Raw genomic sequence first — 15,242 nt, 5'->3', positions numbered from 1 at the left:
CAAAAACAAGAGCCACAACACCAAACTGTATATACATGCAACATATTTACAGGTAGAAGAGAATTAAGCAATGCAGGACAAGAGAAAGGAAAACACTGGGGGCAAAAGAAAAGTAAAATACCATAGCACAGATAACAAAAGTGCATCTCTTCTCAATTCTTTGTATTCTAATCACAGTAATCACCAAAAGTGTGTTTATCTTGGATGGAACTTATTTAAAGAAGAAATTTTGCTCTTAGTAAGCTTGAGAGCTGCATGACTGGCCTTGATTTTAAGATAAAGGTAGCGTGTAAATATGAAGAATTCTCTGCAACTCCAGGCAAGCATTACTTTGCAGTTACCACAAAGCCTTAACTGGAGAAAGCACTGTGAAACTTAGTTTCACAAGCCTAATACTATGAACATTGCTAGTGCAGATTGTGGTGTTAAGAAAAAACTGTTCAGAAACATTATCAGAGGTGAAAATTTTGATGTGGGAGGACAGAGAAAATCCTCAGCCAATATTTAACAATACATCACTTTCTACTAGCTTGGTGTTTGATACAAATTACATGTCGCCATACGCTGTCTGTGGGAATATGTAACCAAAGGAGAAGTGGCAATGAACCCTGGCTTGGGAAAGTCCTGCAGTAAAGCTTTGCATGCAGGATCACAACTTCTTCCTCATCTCACAGCTTCACCAAGCAGATGAAGGGCTGCAAACAAATCCAATCCAACCTGCCTGCCCAGCAAACAAGTCTTATCAACGTGCTCAAGACAACGTGTTTTGATTTCCTGAAAGCCATTATATGGAAATCATACAAAAATGAGTGGAATTAAGAGAGCTGGGCTGGTTCTCTTCACCTACCACTCCCCTCCCTTGATCGCAGCTACTCCCAGCTCTCACACCATTAGGAATTCTCACATGCTATCACAGGGCTTTCAAGTCTTCAGAAAATAAAACAGTAAATGCAGAGAACTAAAATATCTGAAATCACTGACCAGAGGCACCAGGACGCCTAAAAATGACTTGCTTTCTGCAAAATTATTTCTCTGATTATTATATATTATTTCTCTGATGTTTAAAGTAATCTTTAAAGATTCCAACCTCCCATGTACACATTCCTAATATATCAGCATCACATTCAGAGGAAACAAAGAGTATACACAAACAGAAGCTAACATGCAATGCAGAAACGTTAGTATTGTGTCAGACATCCCTTCCAATCCAAATTCTGATTCTGTATTATCAGAATTATTGAATAAAAAGTCTGTCACTCTCCCAAGCACAGGTGAACGCCTTCCTGCCACCTCCACAATGAACACAGAGATTAACTGATTACACGAGTTTTCAGAATTTTACCTCAAAACCCTTTGGGGGAAACCCTACGCCTCACAGCTCCTCTGTGTACTTCTTGGTGTACGTGAAATAAATGTTAACAGATTTTGTCACTGGCACCATAGGAAGCACCTTGGTTTATGAAGCCAAAGGAGCTGATACGCTCTGACTTAGAGCCACGCAGGCTTTCCGTGGGACAGCAAACCTTTAAAGAGGGAGGTAGGTTAGTTAACTAAAAGCAACCAGGGCACCTGGACACAGTGCACAACCAGCCCGTGTTCCTACTACAGCCGCGGTTATCGTGCTGTTCAAATCGATGTTCAGACGAAGGCTTTCAGCAGTTTCAGAAAAGCAGAACTCTACCTGCTTCCTTGCAGACAGATGAGAACTACCACGAGCACAACAGCGATACCACAGGGCCACCAACACGGCACACTCACTGCTCCCAACCACCTGCTCTCGTCCGATTTTAATTAGCACTTATTTACCACACACACAGAAGGAGAATTTCGGTTGCTTTATTTTCGGCTAAGCGTTTTTTTGTGTTGCTGGTTTTGTGTTTGTTTTTCTTTCTTTCCCAAGAAAGGGCTGTGGGGCAGAAGAAAGAGGGACGTTAAAATTCCTTTTGGAACAAAAGGGAAGAAAGGGCTACGCGTGAAGAACCAAACGATGTGCGAGGAGCACAAGTTCCTTCGGACGTGAGAAGTGCCTCAAGGGCACCGGCTGCGCCACCCTGGGCCGCACTGACCGAGGGCAAAGCCCCCCCCACACACACAGACACGGCGGCAGGCTCAGCCCACGTAGCTCGGAGCGGCACAGCCAAGCACAGCAGCGGGACAGGCGGGCTCAGCCCACGCAGCTCGGGTCGGCCGCCCGCCCCACCGCCATTTCCCGTCCCCCTGTGGCCTCAAGGCGGCCGGGCCCGGACGGAAGGAGCGGTGAGGCCGCGCCGGGAGCGGCTCACGGGGACTCCCGCCAGGCCCGGTTTCTCCGCCCGCCGGAGGACAGCGGCTAGAAGCGGTGAAAGGGAGGGAAGGAAAGAGCGGGCTCTGCTCGGCGCTGCCCCGCGCCCGCCAGCGCAGCGTTACCTAGAGCCGCGGCCCAGCCCTGCGCCGCCAGCCAGGGCACCACGTCCCTCTGCAGGTCAAACTCGGCCGCCAGGCGAAGCAGCATGGCAGCCCCGCGGCCCAACCCGGCCACTCTCCGGCCGCCGCCGCCGCCGCCTCTCACCGCGCCGGCTGCCGCGGGGCGGCCTCCGCCACGGGCCGGTCCCTACGGCCCGTTCGGCGCCTATTGGCAGGTGTGAATGTCAATCAACCGGCGGCCACGCGGAGTGGCCGAACGCGGTCCCGCCCCCCTCAGTTGGTGCGGTGGTGCGGGTCCCGCTAGCCGTCCGGGTGCTGCCCGGAGCCCGGCGGTTCCCATTGCCACCTGCGGGACGTTGGCGCCGGGAGCTGCGGTTGTGAGTCCCCGCGCGCTGTCTGCAGCCGGCTGGTGGCTTCAGGTGGTCTGTTTTGTCCGTTAGAGATGAGGGGCCGAAGGAGATGTTTCTCCTGAGATGTGCTGCGAGGAATATTGATGTCTCAGGCTTTCCTCGAAGAAAGATTCAGAGCACTTTAAGCAGTTGCCTGTGGTTTAGGGCTGGTGTCAGAGATGAATGTGGAAGCGGTGACTGACAGAATGCCCTGCTTGTGGGTCTGCAGCCCCACGTTTGGCTGAGCAGCGTTCAGCATTTCCCGTCCCTGCACAGTCCCTGTTTTCTGTCATTACACAACCTGCAGGTGTGTGCTGGGCACATTGAGCCTCTCAGCACAGATGGCTTTGACAGAGCAGCTCGGAATGTGGGATGCACCCTGAGACCAGGCCTGGCCGGATCCTTCCTTCCATCCAACTCAAAACAGCAGAGGGGGAAAAGCTTGGTGAGATCCTCAGGGTCTTCAGGCTGAGTTACTGGGTTTTTGTTTGCTTAGGTGGGTTTTTGTGGTGTTGTGGGGTTTTTTTTGTATTTTTTTTAGCATTTGAAAATACTTGTAGCACTGATAAGATGCTGTTCATGTCTATCTATAGTCTGCCTGTAATTACCATTTCCCTTCTGGCACGCGCTGATGTCAGCAGCTAAAAGTGGCACAAATGTGGACAGGCTGTAGTAGCACGTACCAAACCACTGCACCACAAGGACAGAGCAGCTTCAGCCAGTTCTAACAGCCAGTACTGAGTTTTTACCCTCCTTGCTAAGCTTGGGCTATATGAAGACCAGGCCAGAATCAGGTACATTAGCTGAGTGCAGACAAGAAGCACGTTGTCACTCAAATGCAAAGCAGACTTGCTTTCTCTCAAACTATTGATAACTTTTACAATTCTATTACAAGTTTCAGGATGAGTATTTTTCTTAAAGAAAATTGGATCAAGTGATTGTGCAAGAATTTTCAGCTGATGTTTTCTCTGTTTTGAAATAGGTCTTGACTGGTATATTTGTTTTAAAGGTAGAAGCAGAGAACAGAGATAAGATCCCTAACTGATGCTTTTTCTAAGAGATGAGGCAGGGATAATTCATGGTTATGACTATTTGGAGTTAATGCAAAAATGTTTGGAGTTGATTCAAAAAGAGAAGAAAGCAAAGGATGGAAGCCAAGCCCAAGAAATGACTGATTCTCTAACTATGTGCAAAAAGGAAAATTTTCACATGGAGAAAATCTCCTGCCATGAGCTGCAGAGTTCAGCTAAGGCTAGGATGAGGCCCAATAGCAGGATTTTACATTGTCCTACTATAAAGCAGAAAACGTGGAGGATAAAAGCCTGCTCTCCAAATGCAAAAGGGGAAAAAGAAAAAGAAAAAAAAAAAGAAATTTAGACAGAACTCCCCAGTTTGATGGTTTTTTGTTGTTGTTGGTTTGTTTGTTTGATTTTGTTTTTAAGGAAAGAAAGAACAACTGTCACTGTGCTTTTGTTTCAAAATCAATCCTGACAGTACAGTTCTCAAAAGACAGCCCACAAAGCTGATGAATAAATTATTCTCTAACATTTACAGACTGAGAATCAAAAGATGATGCTGTTCTTTTAAGGTATGTTGTGCAATATGTGAAAGGCCTTTGAGCAGGAGGCAGGAGTTAGCCACGGTAACTGCTGAGTGTGCCATGGAACTTAAGCTAGTCAACATAATAAAAGAAAAAGAAAAATATTCTCATATGATATAAGCAGGTGAGTAGGTATACAAACAATTGGGTATAGAAGAGATCCATTCATTCACTTGTGGCTCATGCTTGGGATCCATTCCACAGTCCTTACTCAGTAAAACTGTGGTAAAAGTTTGTACAAGGCTTCACAGTCAGGTGTGAAAGGAAAAGCCTTTCCTGTTGAGAGATTTAAAACTAAATTTCTGCTAAGTCTGCGTTCCCACTGCAAAGGATTTGCTCTTCATTATTTTTGTACTACCAATATTTGTATTACCTCCCTAAAGTTAACACACACTTTTTCTTGAGACTGCTGGGATAGAGTGGGACTTCACTTCCTTTGCACTGTCTTGGGAACTTGGAAGCATCTCTGATGTTGTCTCTGAACCCAAGAGATGTGCTCTCAGAACTTACCGGTCTTTGCAGTGAGACATAGGAGGAAATGGTAGCTGGACAGATGAAAAGATTTGAGAAACAGGAAGGGATGACTGTCAGGCTTCAGAGATACAGAAACACAGGAAAAGCAACAAAGTAGAGCTGGGGAAGATGGGATCCACAGGAGCTGAAGGAATCGAAAGGAGCAAGGAGCCAGAACAGAAGAAAGAATCTGAAAAAACAAGACCTAGGCTTATAACCTGTTTAGAACTGAAGTCACACAGTCCTCCCAGAAATTAAGTTGGAATTCCTGAGTTTCTCTGTTGAACAGCAGACTATTTGAAAACCACTATTTTCCAGTGGCTTATCCATATAAAAAGGCATGATATTACTTCTCCCTGTTTTGTTTTTTGTTCCAGTGATAGAAGCTTCCTTGTGACTCTTCAAGATCCAACACTGCTGATGAACCTTGGGAGCTTAGGAATGTAATTTTGATTCCATGGAGTAATTAGCTGTTCTTTTTGTTCTTCCTCAAAAAAATTACACAACTGTATATGAAAAATATGACAATTTTTTGGTTCAGAAAACACTTTCATTTGTTATATCTTTTTTCATTCCTAAAACATAATCCACTCTATTAACAAAATAAAAGTGAAATCTGAAGGAGCAAGAATTGTACACTACAAGATGAATGATATTTCAAAGAGTTATCTAGTATGAACAATGTTTTTTGGCAATTTTTTATTTTTGAATTTTAACTTTGTCATTATAATTTACAGTAATGATGTACATTGGGACTGTCTATGTCTGCATTCAGTTCCTGAAAACGTATTTAGGAGAACACATATGGTTTGCCTGCCTGTTCATGTGTTTATCTAGCACAGATAATACCAGAAATACTTCAAATAAATGAGCTTTGCAGTAAATTCAGAAAGTAATGCAGTTTCTGATTTAATTTTTTTAAAATTTTTATAGGAAAGATCATAAAATGCTGAGAACTCATGTCAGCGTTAACCTGAAAGTGAAACTCAGAGTGCCTGATTACTAACATGTAAAAGATAGCCCATCTTTCAAGAAACAGCAGACCGTTGCAGATTTGGGATTTTTTGTACAGTCTAACATGTAAGGTGGGGCAGAGCAAGCAAGCTGTCTTGCATGAGAATTTGCAGTGCCACAAAGGAAGCTACATGTGCTCTTTCTCCTCAAGATAATCCCTAAGTGTTCACTACAGCAGCTGTCACCTGAATAGTGCCAAATACTTTTAACTGGGATGGAGTTTCTTCTTTCTCTTCCAGTGTTCCCCTTGTTATCTGATGCTTTTTTTCCCTTACTTCCACCTTTAATGTTCAAAGCAAATATCTATTTCCTTTACAACTGTAAAAGATAATTCACAGCTTTAGATCTCATTATATAAAACTTGTGATTTCCTGAACTGGCAATCTGGTTATACGTGTTATAGGCTGTATCTGCAGGACCAAATATCCAGACTGAATTCCTAGAAGCACAACACATTCTTTGGAAACCACAAAACTGACTCATTCAGTGTACTTCAAGTAACAGTGCAGAGTGTGATACCAATTCAGTCCACATACAGAAAATTAAAAGCTTGACACAAAAACCATAAACATCTAAAAAAATAACCCTTAACATTTTCTTCTGTGAGCTTTGCATTAAGGCAGGGATCCTGATATAATCCTAGTAAGGTCAGCTTTGCTAGATAGAGGAAGAAGCTCTTGTTTTTAAGAAAGAATGCTTATTCTTGTCTCTGCCAAGTGAAATTAGTGCTATAATCCATTTCTGAATTTTTCTTCCTTTTTCTTTGCATTGTGAAACCAAACCAGGAATTTCACTTTCTATTTCTATTCTGTTTCTCTTAGAAAAAGTTCTTAGAAAAAGATGACAGATTACATTTTTCTACTTTTTTTTTTTTTTTTTAATCAGGAACCTGTTCCTTTCCTACTAATGGGAGGACCTCCCTGGAGTTTTTAGCCGAAGTGGTTCTTGAACAAAGTCAGCATTAATAGGCACAGCTATCATCAAGGGACAGTGGCCCTACTGATTGCACTGCAACCTGCATCAAGATTTTCTGCCGCTGGCAAAAGTTGTTGTGCTAATTGCACATGTGCCTATCATCACTTTACAAACAGATCATGAGGCAGGAATTACAAAATCATACCTTTAAGCAAGTGTGAGGCTGATATGATTGACTGCCAACTTGGCATTAACCAGTCTAACATGCCTTTCAGCTCTCAAGAGAATAAAGACTCGTTCATGCCTATCAATGAGAAGGAAAAAACTGTATACAGAGCCATAAATCATTGATGTGTTCCACATCAGGAAATTATACTTAAGACTTCTTATCTTAGTGGGAACCGACAGAATGAATATCTGAAATAATTAGTTAAACTCATGACAGCCTGGCAAACAGCTCATAACTTCTTTTGAGAGTACTGCTTACCAAGGCCACCCTCTTTTCCCACCACTTGTGCAACAGAGGATTTATTGTGATCTTGTCTGCACAGTTGTTTCCTTGAAGAACATTTTAAAGCAGTTGAACACAAAATATAAGTCAGTTGGTTTCCTCAAGGAGATGGCCAATATGTTTACTAAATCCTCCAGAAAAAAAAACCAAATAAGATACCATTAGTATTTTGTAGTAAGAATTAAAGCTGTGATTCAAGAGTGGTGGAGTAAAAAATCCTTATCTCAGCATATGAAAAATGTCTCATTCATTATCTTTCACCACAAATTGTCAACATAAAACAGAGTAGATTCATGGAAGTCAGTCAGTATCCATTACAGATCCAGTGCTCCGTGGACATGTTTTTCTACGCTTTGTTTAATAATTAATCATAGGATATAATCTTCTAACTACTAATGATAACATTTCTGTTGTGCTATTCATGCTCTACTGAACAATACCTTATTCTTTAAATAGTGCAACTGAAGTCCATGACATTCTCGAGCCAATAACGTGTTTCAAGTCGAGGAGACTTTGCAAACAATTAAGGTATTCCTCGAAGTGAGGGAGGGAAACAGACCAGGGTCTAACACAATCTGTGGCCATATCCCAAGTGGCCTTTTTTTCCCCACCAGTTCTCTCCTCATGGCCCAGGCACTAAGACTCCTTTGTTCTTCACACAGAATAACCCCTACTAACACTGATGAAAGCTCTGTGAACACACATGGTCTCGACAGCTGTTGAAGGAACTCCTTGCTCTGTTTAATCTTCCAGCTACAGCCTTATTAGGTCTAGTCAGTAGTGTTTTTTGAAGCTTGCTGTTTTTTTCCTTTCTAATCTTTCAGTTTTGACTTCGTTTTGCTTTGTAAGAGAACACTGTCAATACTCTGCAACAGATTCATCACTGTTAAGGAATAGATGTAATAATGCATTTATCAGCATATTAATTCCAATTAGCTTTTAGATATGCTTTTATTTTCAGTGTTGTGTTCATTTTAAAATATAGAAGAAACATTTAACACGACGTAACTTGTCTTTCAAAAGACAAGATACACTGGGGACTATAAACATGGACAGCACAGGATGAACATATTGGTTGAATTTACCCTCACTGAGCTTCACCTTCTTGAAAATAGGATTCCGGTGTGACTGCTTTTTCTCATCTACTACTAGTTAATGAAGAAAGATAAGAACCCCAGAGAGCAATTGATACAGCCCAAGACTAGCACTTATTTTAGGGCACATTTTGTAAATCCAACCCAAAAGCGGATGGGCCTCCCACTCCCTCCACCTGCAGTCATACCTACCACCCACATGCAGCTGGAGGAAAGCAGGGCTGCAATTAGAAAATGTCAGCAATTAGATCGCACAGTGCAATTTGAAAAGAGTCCCTGAGGGTGTGGTTTGATGAGCAGCTGATCTAACCACTCATGGCCTCGAAAGGAGGTGTCTTATTCCCCCCCAGTTTGCTTGCTTGTTTTTTTTTTTTCCTCTTTCCCTCATCCACAGGTCGTCCTGCCTCTGTTTACCAGCCCTGCTGCACATCTGGTGCTTCTGTGGTCTGTTGATTTTTATTTAATGATTTAGTTTTCTGCCATGTCATTAAGGTGTCTCAGGTCACAGAAGGCTTTTACAAGTGCAGTTATTGTAAAAGGAAGTACTGTTAATGTGCAGCTGGCAGCAGGGAAGGGAACAGAAGAATAGGAGACCTCCCCGTACTGGCAGCAGTGAAGTGGCAGAGCCGCACAGCACATTCAGAGCCTTTGCTGGAGGTTTTCTAACATTTTCCTTTTGCTTCTGCTGTGAAAGAAACAGTCGTTTTCACCCAGCATTGCTCTTGGCCGTTGCCCGGCCACCACCACTGGCATGGCTTCCAGACCAGAGAAGTGATCCAGCTGAAAAAGAACCCTGAGAGAAGAAAGCAGAAGGTGGTCTTTTTAATATCACCTACCCATCAAGTTTCCTCCTTGATGGAGGAAACCTTTATACCCACAAAAATATTGTACAGAAGTGGGAACGAACCACTGGTGCTGGGCAAAGGGCCTTGGGGCAGTGCAGGTCTCAGTGCTGCAGCACAGTTAGGACCTCTTCCATTTCTGCCAAACCACAGCCTGGGGATTGGGTTAGTTGTCCACGGGGCCTGTGCTTCTTCCCACTTACAATAAGCACAGTCCAGGTATGCCCTGTTAGCTAATGTGAGTTAGATGACAAAATCCCATACTTGTATCATTTGCCTCATTTCCTGTTTCCACTGGAATCCTTAGAAACTAGTTTTTAATACCTTATTTGTATCATAACAACCTTTCCTTTGATACAGTACAGCAATTCAAATATATTCAGATTAGTCTCTCAAATCTGAATGCATTTCCCTGGCACATGCTAAAAATATCTTTAATTTATTATACACATTAGTTCCAATAAGTGCCACATTAATAAACAAAGAGGGTGTACTTCATTAGTCACGCGGCGATTTCTTTTTCCAAAATACATTCAGAATTCTATCATCTGACCTCCTTTAATAATGAGGTATTTATAGGATCCGTAAGGGCCCTATCCTCCAACCATGACTCAGCCAAAACTCACGACTGACCTTATCACCTCCTGTTGGCTGTTCTTATAGCCTTGCTCATGTGAAGAGCTTTTGTTCACTGACCTGGCATGGGGAGCATATTCTCATCAGTATGATGTTGCAGGCTTGATGCCCAGTTCATCTGCACTTGGTAAATGTCATAGAATCAAGTCCTAAGCATGCATATATTATTTTCACAATGTTATATATACAAAAACAAGGGAAAAATATGCAGCCAATTTCAGCTTCCAGTACCACGGGGATAAACTGAGCCTGAGTACTTTAGATTTTCACAGCTACAAACAAAACAATTGAATCCTCCTTATTTTGGAAGAGAGTGCATTTATCTTTAGAAAAAGCAGTTACCAAGTTTCTGAATCATAACAATTATTACTAAATAAAACAGTCATGTTTTTCAATGATACAGAATCATTTTAAAGTAAAATACCGTCGCAGTGTGAGGTGACTGCACAAGCTCAACATGACAACAGTAAATTGTATCATTTAATGTCATAATTATGCCAATATTCCTATGTTAGAAGAGCCGAACCTTCTGAAAAAAAACACCCAGAAGATTAAATTTTGATGATGCATAACAGCAAATGATTGTAATGGCTTAAAAACAGTGTATCACACGATCATGAATTAGCCAGTAAATCACATATAACATCGTTAGAACATTTCTGCCACACTGGGTTAGCTCAGTTATCTATATACACCGGTATCACAGACGTGGATACTACTAGATGTTAAAGTAAAAGATGCAAAGAGTCCATAGCAAACAGAAAAAAAAAATTCTCATGATCTATAACTACTATTGTTGTTCCTAATAATTATTTTTCTTTATGATATACAATGATTACCTTTCTTAGAAGCTAATATCTCATCATTAGCGAAGCTGAATAGAAAGGTGGGTCTGTATCAAAAACACTCTCAACAGTCTACTATCCTTCAGTTTGTCTGAATGATTCTTCCATTTATAAAGGTTCTAAATAGATAAAGTTCAGATACCATCTTTCCAAAATATATTGTTACATTCCTATCTCATTTTCCTATTTTGTCCTTTTAAAGTGGAAGAATCCAACATTTCAGGTGCTTTTCTAAGTCCCTAGTGCTTTTTTTGACTCAGATCTCAAACAATTCTGTTTCCCTGCATTGAATTATACTCATGGCAAATCTACATTTATTAAATATATGAATCATTATTATATTATACGAAGGTGGTTTGTAGCTCCTGTATTTTACTTGTTCTTTTGAAAATGAATGAGCAGTATAGCAGAGTCTTCAGTTAGCTGTCTGTTAAAATGCCTAGGCCTTTTTCTTGAGTAGTTACAGTAAAGGTAGAATCAGTTGTGTTTATGACGAGTTGAAGCAGTTCCTTCAATCAGCACTGTCATGCACTTATCAGCATTTGACATCATCTCTTGATACTGCCAGTTGGGATACTTTCACAAGCCTTTGGAGCTTTTTTGTTTTCTTTTATATTTCTAATTTCAGCTCTTTTATTCATTCCAGCTCTCTTATATAGTCCTCCTGTTTAATGACAAAGGTCACTGAGCCTGATGTCTGAAAGGAGCAGTCTTTATGCCTTGTCTTTTTTTTCCTCCCTAAGGTCTCCAGGTTCACTTCCTTACCTCCAAAGCACTGCTGCTTTAGATTGCTTTAGATCAATTTCCCTACAAGCATGGACCAGCCAGCTTCCTCCTTCATCTATTCTTCTGCACTCCACTCCTTGTGCCTTCAGAAAAGGTCAGTTCCAGATGCTGCACGGAAAGTAGCAAGAAGCACTGTGGTTGTCAACTAAAGATATTCTGCAACTGTCTTTGGAGCTGAGTTTCGTTCTGATCTCTAAATTGTCAGATTTCCCCAGAAATAGACAGATACGTGGTACAAAGATGAACATTTAATATTACAGGATGTTCTGATTAATTAGAACTCTGTGTCTTCTTGTAGTCCATAAAAATGTATAATTCCTTTTTAAATTTTGGCCTCAGTGATCTTTTTTATCTACGGCCTAATTGGTGAGTACATGAGAAGTAAGAGAGAGGTACAAAAGAGAATTATTTAAGAAATATTCTTGTCTTCATTTAATTGCTTTGAGTTAAATTCAAACTCCTGCCCTATCTTTCTTATATAGCACTTTTTAGTCGTCTAGTGCTCTTTTCAATCTTTTCTAAGTTAAATACAGTCTTTTAAATTTGTCTTCTGACTAGAGGCTTTTTATGTGTATAGTCTTTCCTGGACAACTTCTGAATAAACGTTTTGGAATACTTTCTTTAGAAGACAGAAATAAGGTATCTGCATTTGATTTTTCATTTCATCATCACACTCTGATGATAAAGAGCGTAGTTCTTTATAGAGATAGAGCTGCTGTCCCATCATGCTGTCTTTAGGCTTATTTAAGTCTGTCATCGGAGACCATCAACAACTTGACCTTGTCCTAAAAAACTCTCGCTGTATAATTCCTAGAAATCTCTTTAGTGTTAATTTTGTAGATACATACACATGCTGCACAGCAGACTTATGATACTATTAGAAAATTAAATAGAACGTTATCTCATTAATTTTTTCATTCTTAAAAGTGAAGTTAAATGTATTGTGCCTGTTTCTCATTTTTAATTGATCAGTTTATATTAACTTCCGTGTTATTTACTTTGCAATCCTTCTGCTGTTGCCTTATTTGTATTACAAGAAAAATGTGAGTTTAGCCATTGCTCTCTCCTGGGGAGAAAAAAAAAAAAAAAAAAAGGCAAAATGGAAGTGATTATTTGTGCTGTATAAAACTTCAGATTAACTGAATCTGATGGTGTTGGATTAGATCTAATTCCATCTAAGCAGCATCTTGCTTCTGAGAGTGGTCAGTGTCCACTGCTAAAAGATAGCTATACAAAACATGAAAGGCTGTGTCTACTACTTCTGATTCAGAAAGGATCAAAACAGTTTGGAAACTATTGATTATTTTAGCATCCAGAAATTCCTGTGACAATTAGTTTCATGATGTGGTAAAAATGCAGAAGTACATCTGTCTGTTTAATTCTCCCATCTGATAATATTGTTCACTGTACCCTATTTTTTATTTTAAGAAAAGCAGTGCATAATTACACTTTAATCAGGATTTTAAATATATTTATCACAATTTCTTTACTTCTCATCTTTATTTTAAGGCAAGGAATCTGTTTAATGTCTCTTTACAAAACCTATCCTCTACTTCTTATCCTCATTACTCTTAGTGCTTTTCTATGACTGCGTATTATACAGAGGTTTAATCCTTTGTAGTTGTTGTTCTTTGTTTTGCTGGGAAACTCATGGATCCAAAATTTGTATCTCTTCCATTGTAATAAGATTCCCTGTGACTTGTTTTTATAACACTGCCTATTTGCTTGTCAAATTTTTTCCTAAGACTTCTAATTTCCATTTACTACTTTACTTTCCATAAGTATCTTTTATGAAGGCATGTAAATGAGCCATTTGTTTTTCAGAGGCACAGAACCCATCTAAATTTAATTACCAATTAGAGATCACACTGCATTTGTGCTGCAGTTCCTGTGTCAGGAGCTGGCAGGAACTGAAAGGCAGCTCTTGCTAGGGCAGCAGGCTGGTATGAACGGCCAAACCGCTGTAGAAGCAGGCTGCGCTTGGTGCTCTCCACACCGAAGGCTTCAGAACGGTGACATGAATCGATTTCAACAGTTCCAGTAGGAAGCTGTATAGCATCACTGCTTGCCAAACCCATTTTCTTGCCTGCTTGTGACCCATGAGGAAGAGTGGCCACCACACAGACCAATCGTGCCTGGCAGTTTCAATAGAGTCACAGAATATCCTGAGCTGGAAGGAACCCACAAGATAACTGAGTCCAAATTCTGTCTCTACAAAGCACCACCCAAAAATCAGATCCTGAGAGCAGTGTCCAAACGCTCCTTGAACTCCAGCAGCTCCGCGCCGTGCCCACAGCCCTGGGCAGCCCGTTCCGCGCCCACCGCCCCCTGGTGCAGAGCCTTTCCCGAGCCCCTTTTCCCGCCCCTCCCCTGACGCAGCTCCATGCCGTTCCCTCGGGCCCTGTCGCTGTCACACAGAGCAGAGCTCAGCGCTGCCCCTCCGCTCCCTGTGAGGAGCTGCAGTCGCCATCAGGCCTCCCCTCGGCTCCTCTGCTCTGGGCTGAGCAAACACAGGGAGCTCAGCCTCTCCTCACACCTTGCCCTCAGAGCCTTCTCCATATTTACAGCCCTTCTTGGAAGCTCTCTAATAGTTTTATGTCCTTATATTGCGGTGTTCACACGTTTGCATGTCCTGGTGGTGCTGTGCAGAGAGCTGTGCAGGGAGGTGCTGGGCACACAGGGAGTGGATCCTGCTGTGGGGAGCAAGATGCTCACCCAGCGTTTGTCTTCTGCATTATTCAAGGGCTTCAGATGAGTTGCTCTGAATTGCTTCTGCACTGAGCCTAAAGAGAGTGCTGCTGTGCAATACTGTGCAGGGTGAATGTTTCTTCACAATTTTTATTTGTAAGGACTCCATGAATAATAGCTTCAAGCTGTGTTCTCGGCTAGAAAAAAAATTACATCCAAAAGTAAATACAGCATTAATTTTTTTTTTTTTACTTATTTAGGAGCTAAAACACCAAAGAATGTTCTAATTCTAATGAGTTGATTGCTGAGTGACTTCATGCTAAAGTGAGGTTACAGTCATTAGGGTACCTTAAATACATATTGCTATTTTTTATTATTATCATTATTGTTATTTCTACTGTACCTAACCTGAATTCTGAATGTTCTGGGCTCCAGAAAGCTTTCCTTTTCCATAATGACACAGTCTTTTCCTTTATTCTAGATATCAATTCTTTATTCAATTTCTTTATTCTAGATATCAATGTCATCACTGACATTCCTTCTTCCAAATAAACCAAGCTATGATAGTTTAAAAAAAAAAAAGTATTGAAAAAAAAACAAGCAAACGTGATCAGTATTGATCTCCTTTGCTGAAAATTCTGAAATGCTATTATTGGCTCTTGATGTTAAGATCCTATTCGTAGGTCATTTTAAAAGTCAGCACATCTCCATTTACCTGAACTAAAGCCAGTGAAGTCAGTGGAAAGTAATTCAGCCCACTGCTGGTATACTGTTTGTCATTTCTGGAAAGGTTCAAAGTTGTTTGGTGTATGGAAAGTTTGCAGAGGAGTAACTGTTCTTAAAAACAAGATGAAAGTAGAAGGTGCGCTGTTGTCCCCACAGTGATGAAGCCACTCTGAAGTTAGGCAGCGTCCTGCAGAGCCACACTGCCAACCCACAGGTTGGGCTTTGCTCATGCAACTGAGGGTGACCTGAGAGCACTGAGTGAATGCACAACGTGCAGACC

At 41.3% G+C, this 15,242-nt stretch overlaps 1 protein-coding gene and 1 long non-coding RNA gene across 4 annotated transcripts in view; one reads left to right on the top strand and one right to left on the bottom strand.

Moving 5' to 3' along the window:
* The window catches only part of LOC122180754 (gamma-secretase activating protein), a 45,685-nt gene extending 43,167 nt beyond the window's left edge, over window positions 1–2,518 (bottom strand). For all 3 annotated transcript variants that reach the window (XM_042872633.1, XM_042872634.1, XM_042872635.1), the window contains exon 1: window positions 2,407–2,518. In XM_042872633.1, coding sequence (XP_042728567.1) covers window positions 2,407–2,491 — 85 coding nt within the window. In that variant the 5' untranslated portion in view covers window positions 2,492–2,518. The remainder of the gene's footprint in view (window positions 1–2,406) is intronic.
* Window positions 2,519–2,697: 179 nt separating this feature from the next.
* Window positions 2,698–5,797, top strand: LOC122180758. The gene is made up of 2 exons (XR_006179221.1): window positions 2,698–3,288; window positions 5,283–5,797. It is a non-coding gene; the product is annotated as an uncharacterized LOC122180758 (long non-coding RNA).
* The last annotated feature ends 9,445 nt before the right edge of the window (window positions 5,798–15,242 follow it).

The sequence above is a fragment of the Lagopus leucura genome, unplaced genomic scaffold (genome assembly GCF_019238085.1).
Source record: "Lagopus leucura isolate 7727_CA_CO unplaced genomic scaffold, USGS_WTPT01 Super-Scaffold_100008, whole genome shotgun sequence".
NCBI lineage: Eukaryota > Metazoa > Chordata > Aves > Galliformes > Phasianidae > Lagopus > Lagopus leucura.
This window is presented reverse-complemented; position numbering and strand designations above follow the sequence as displayed.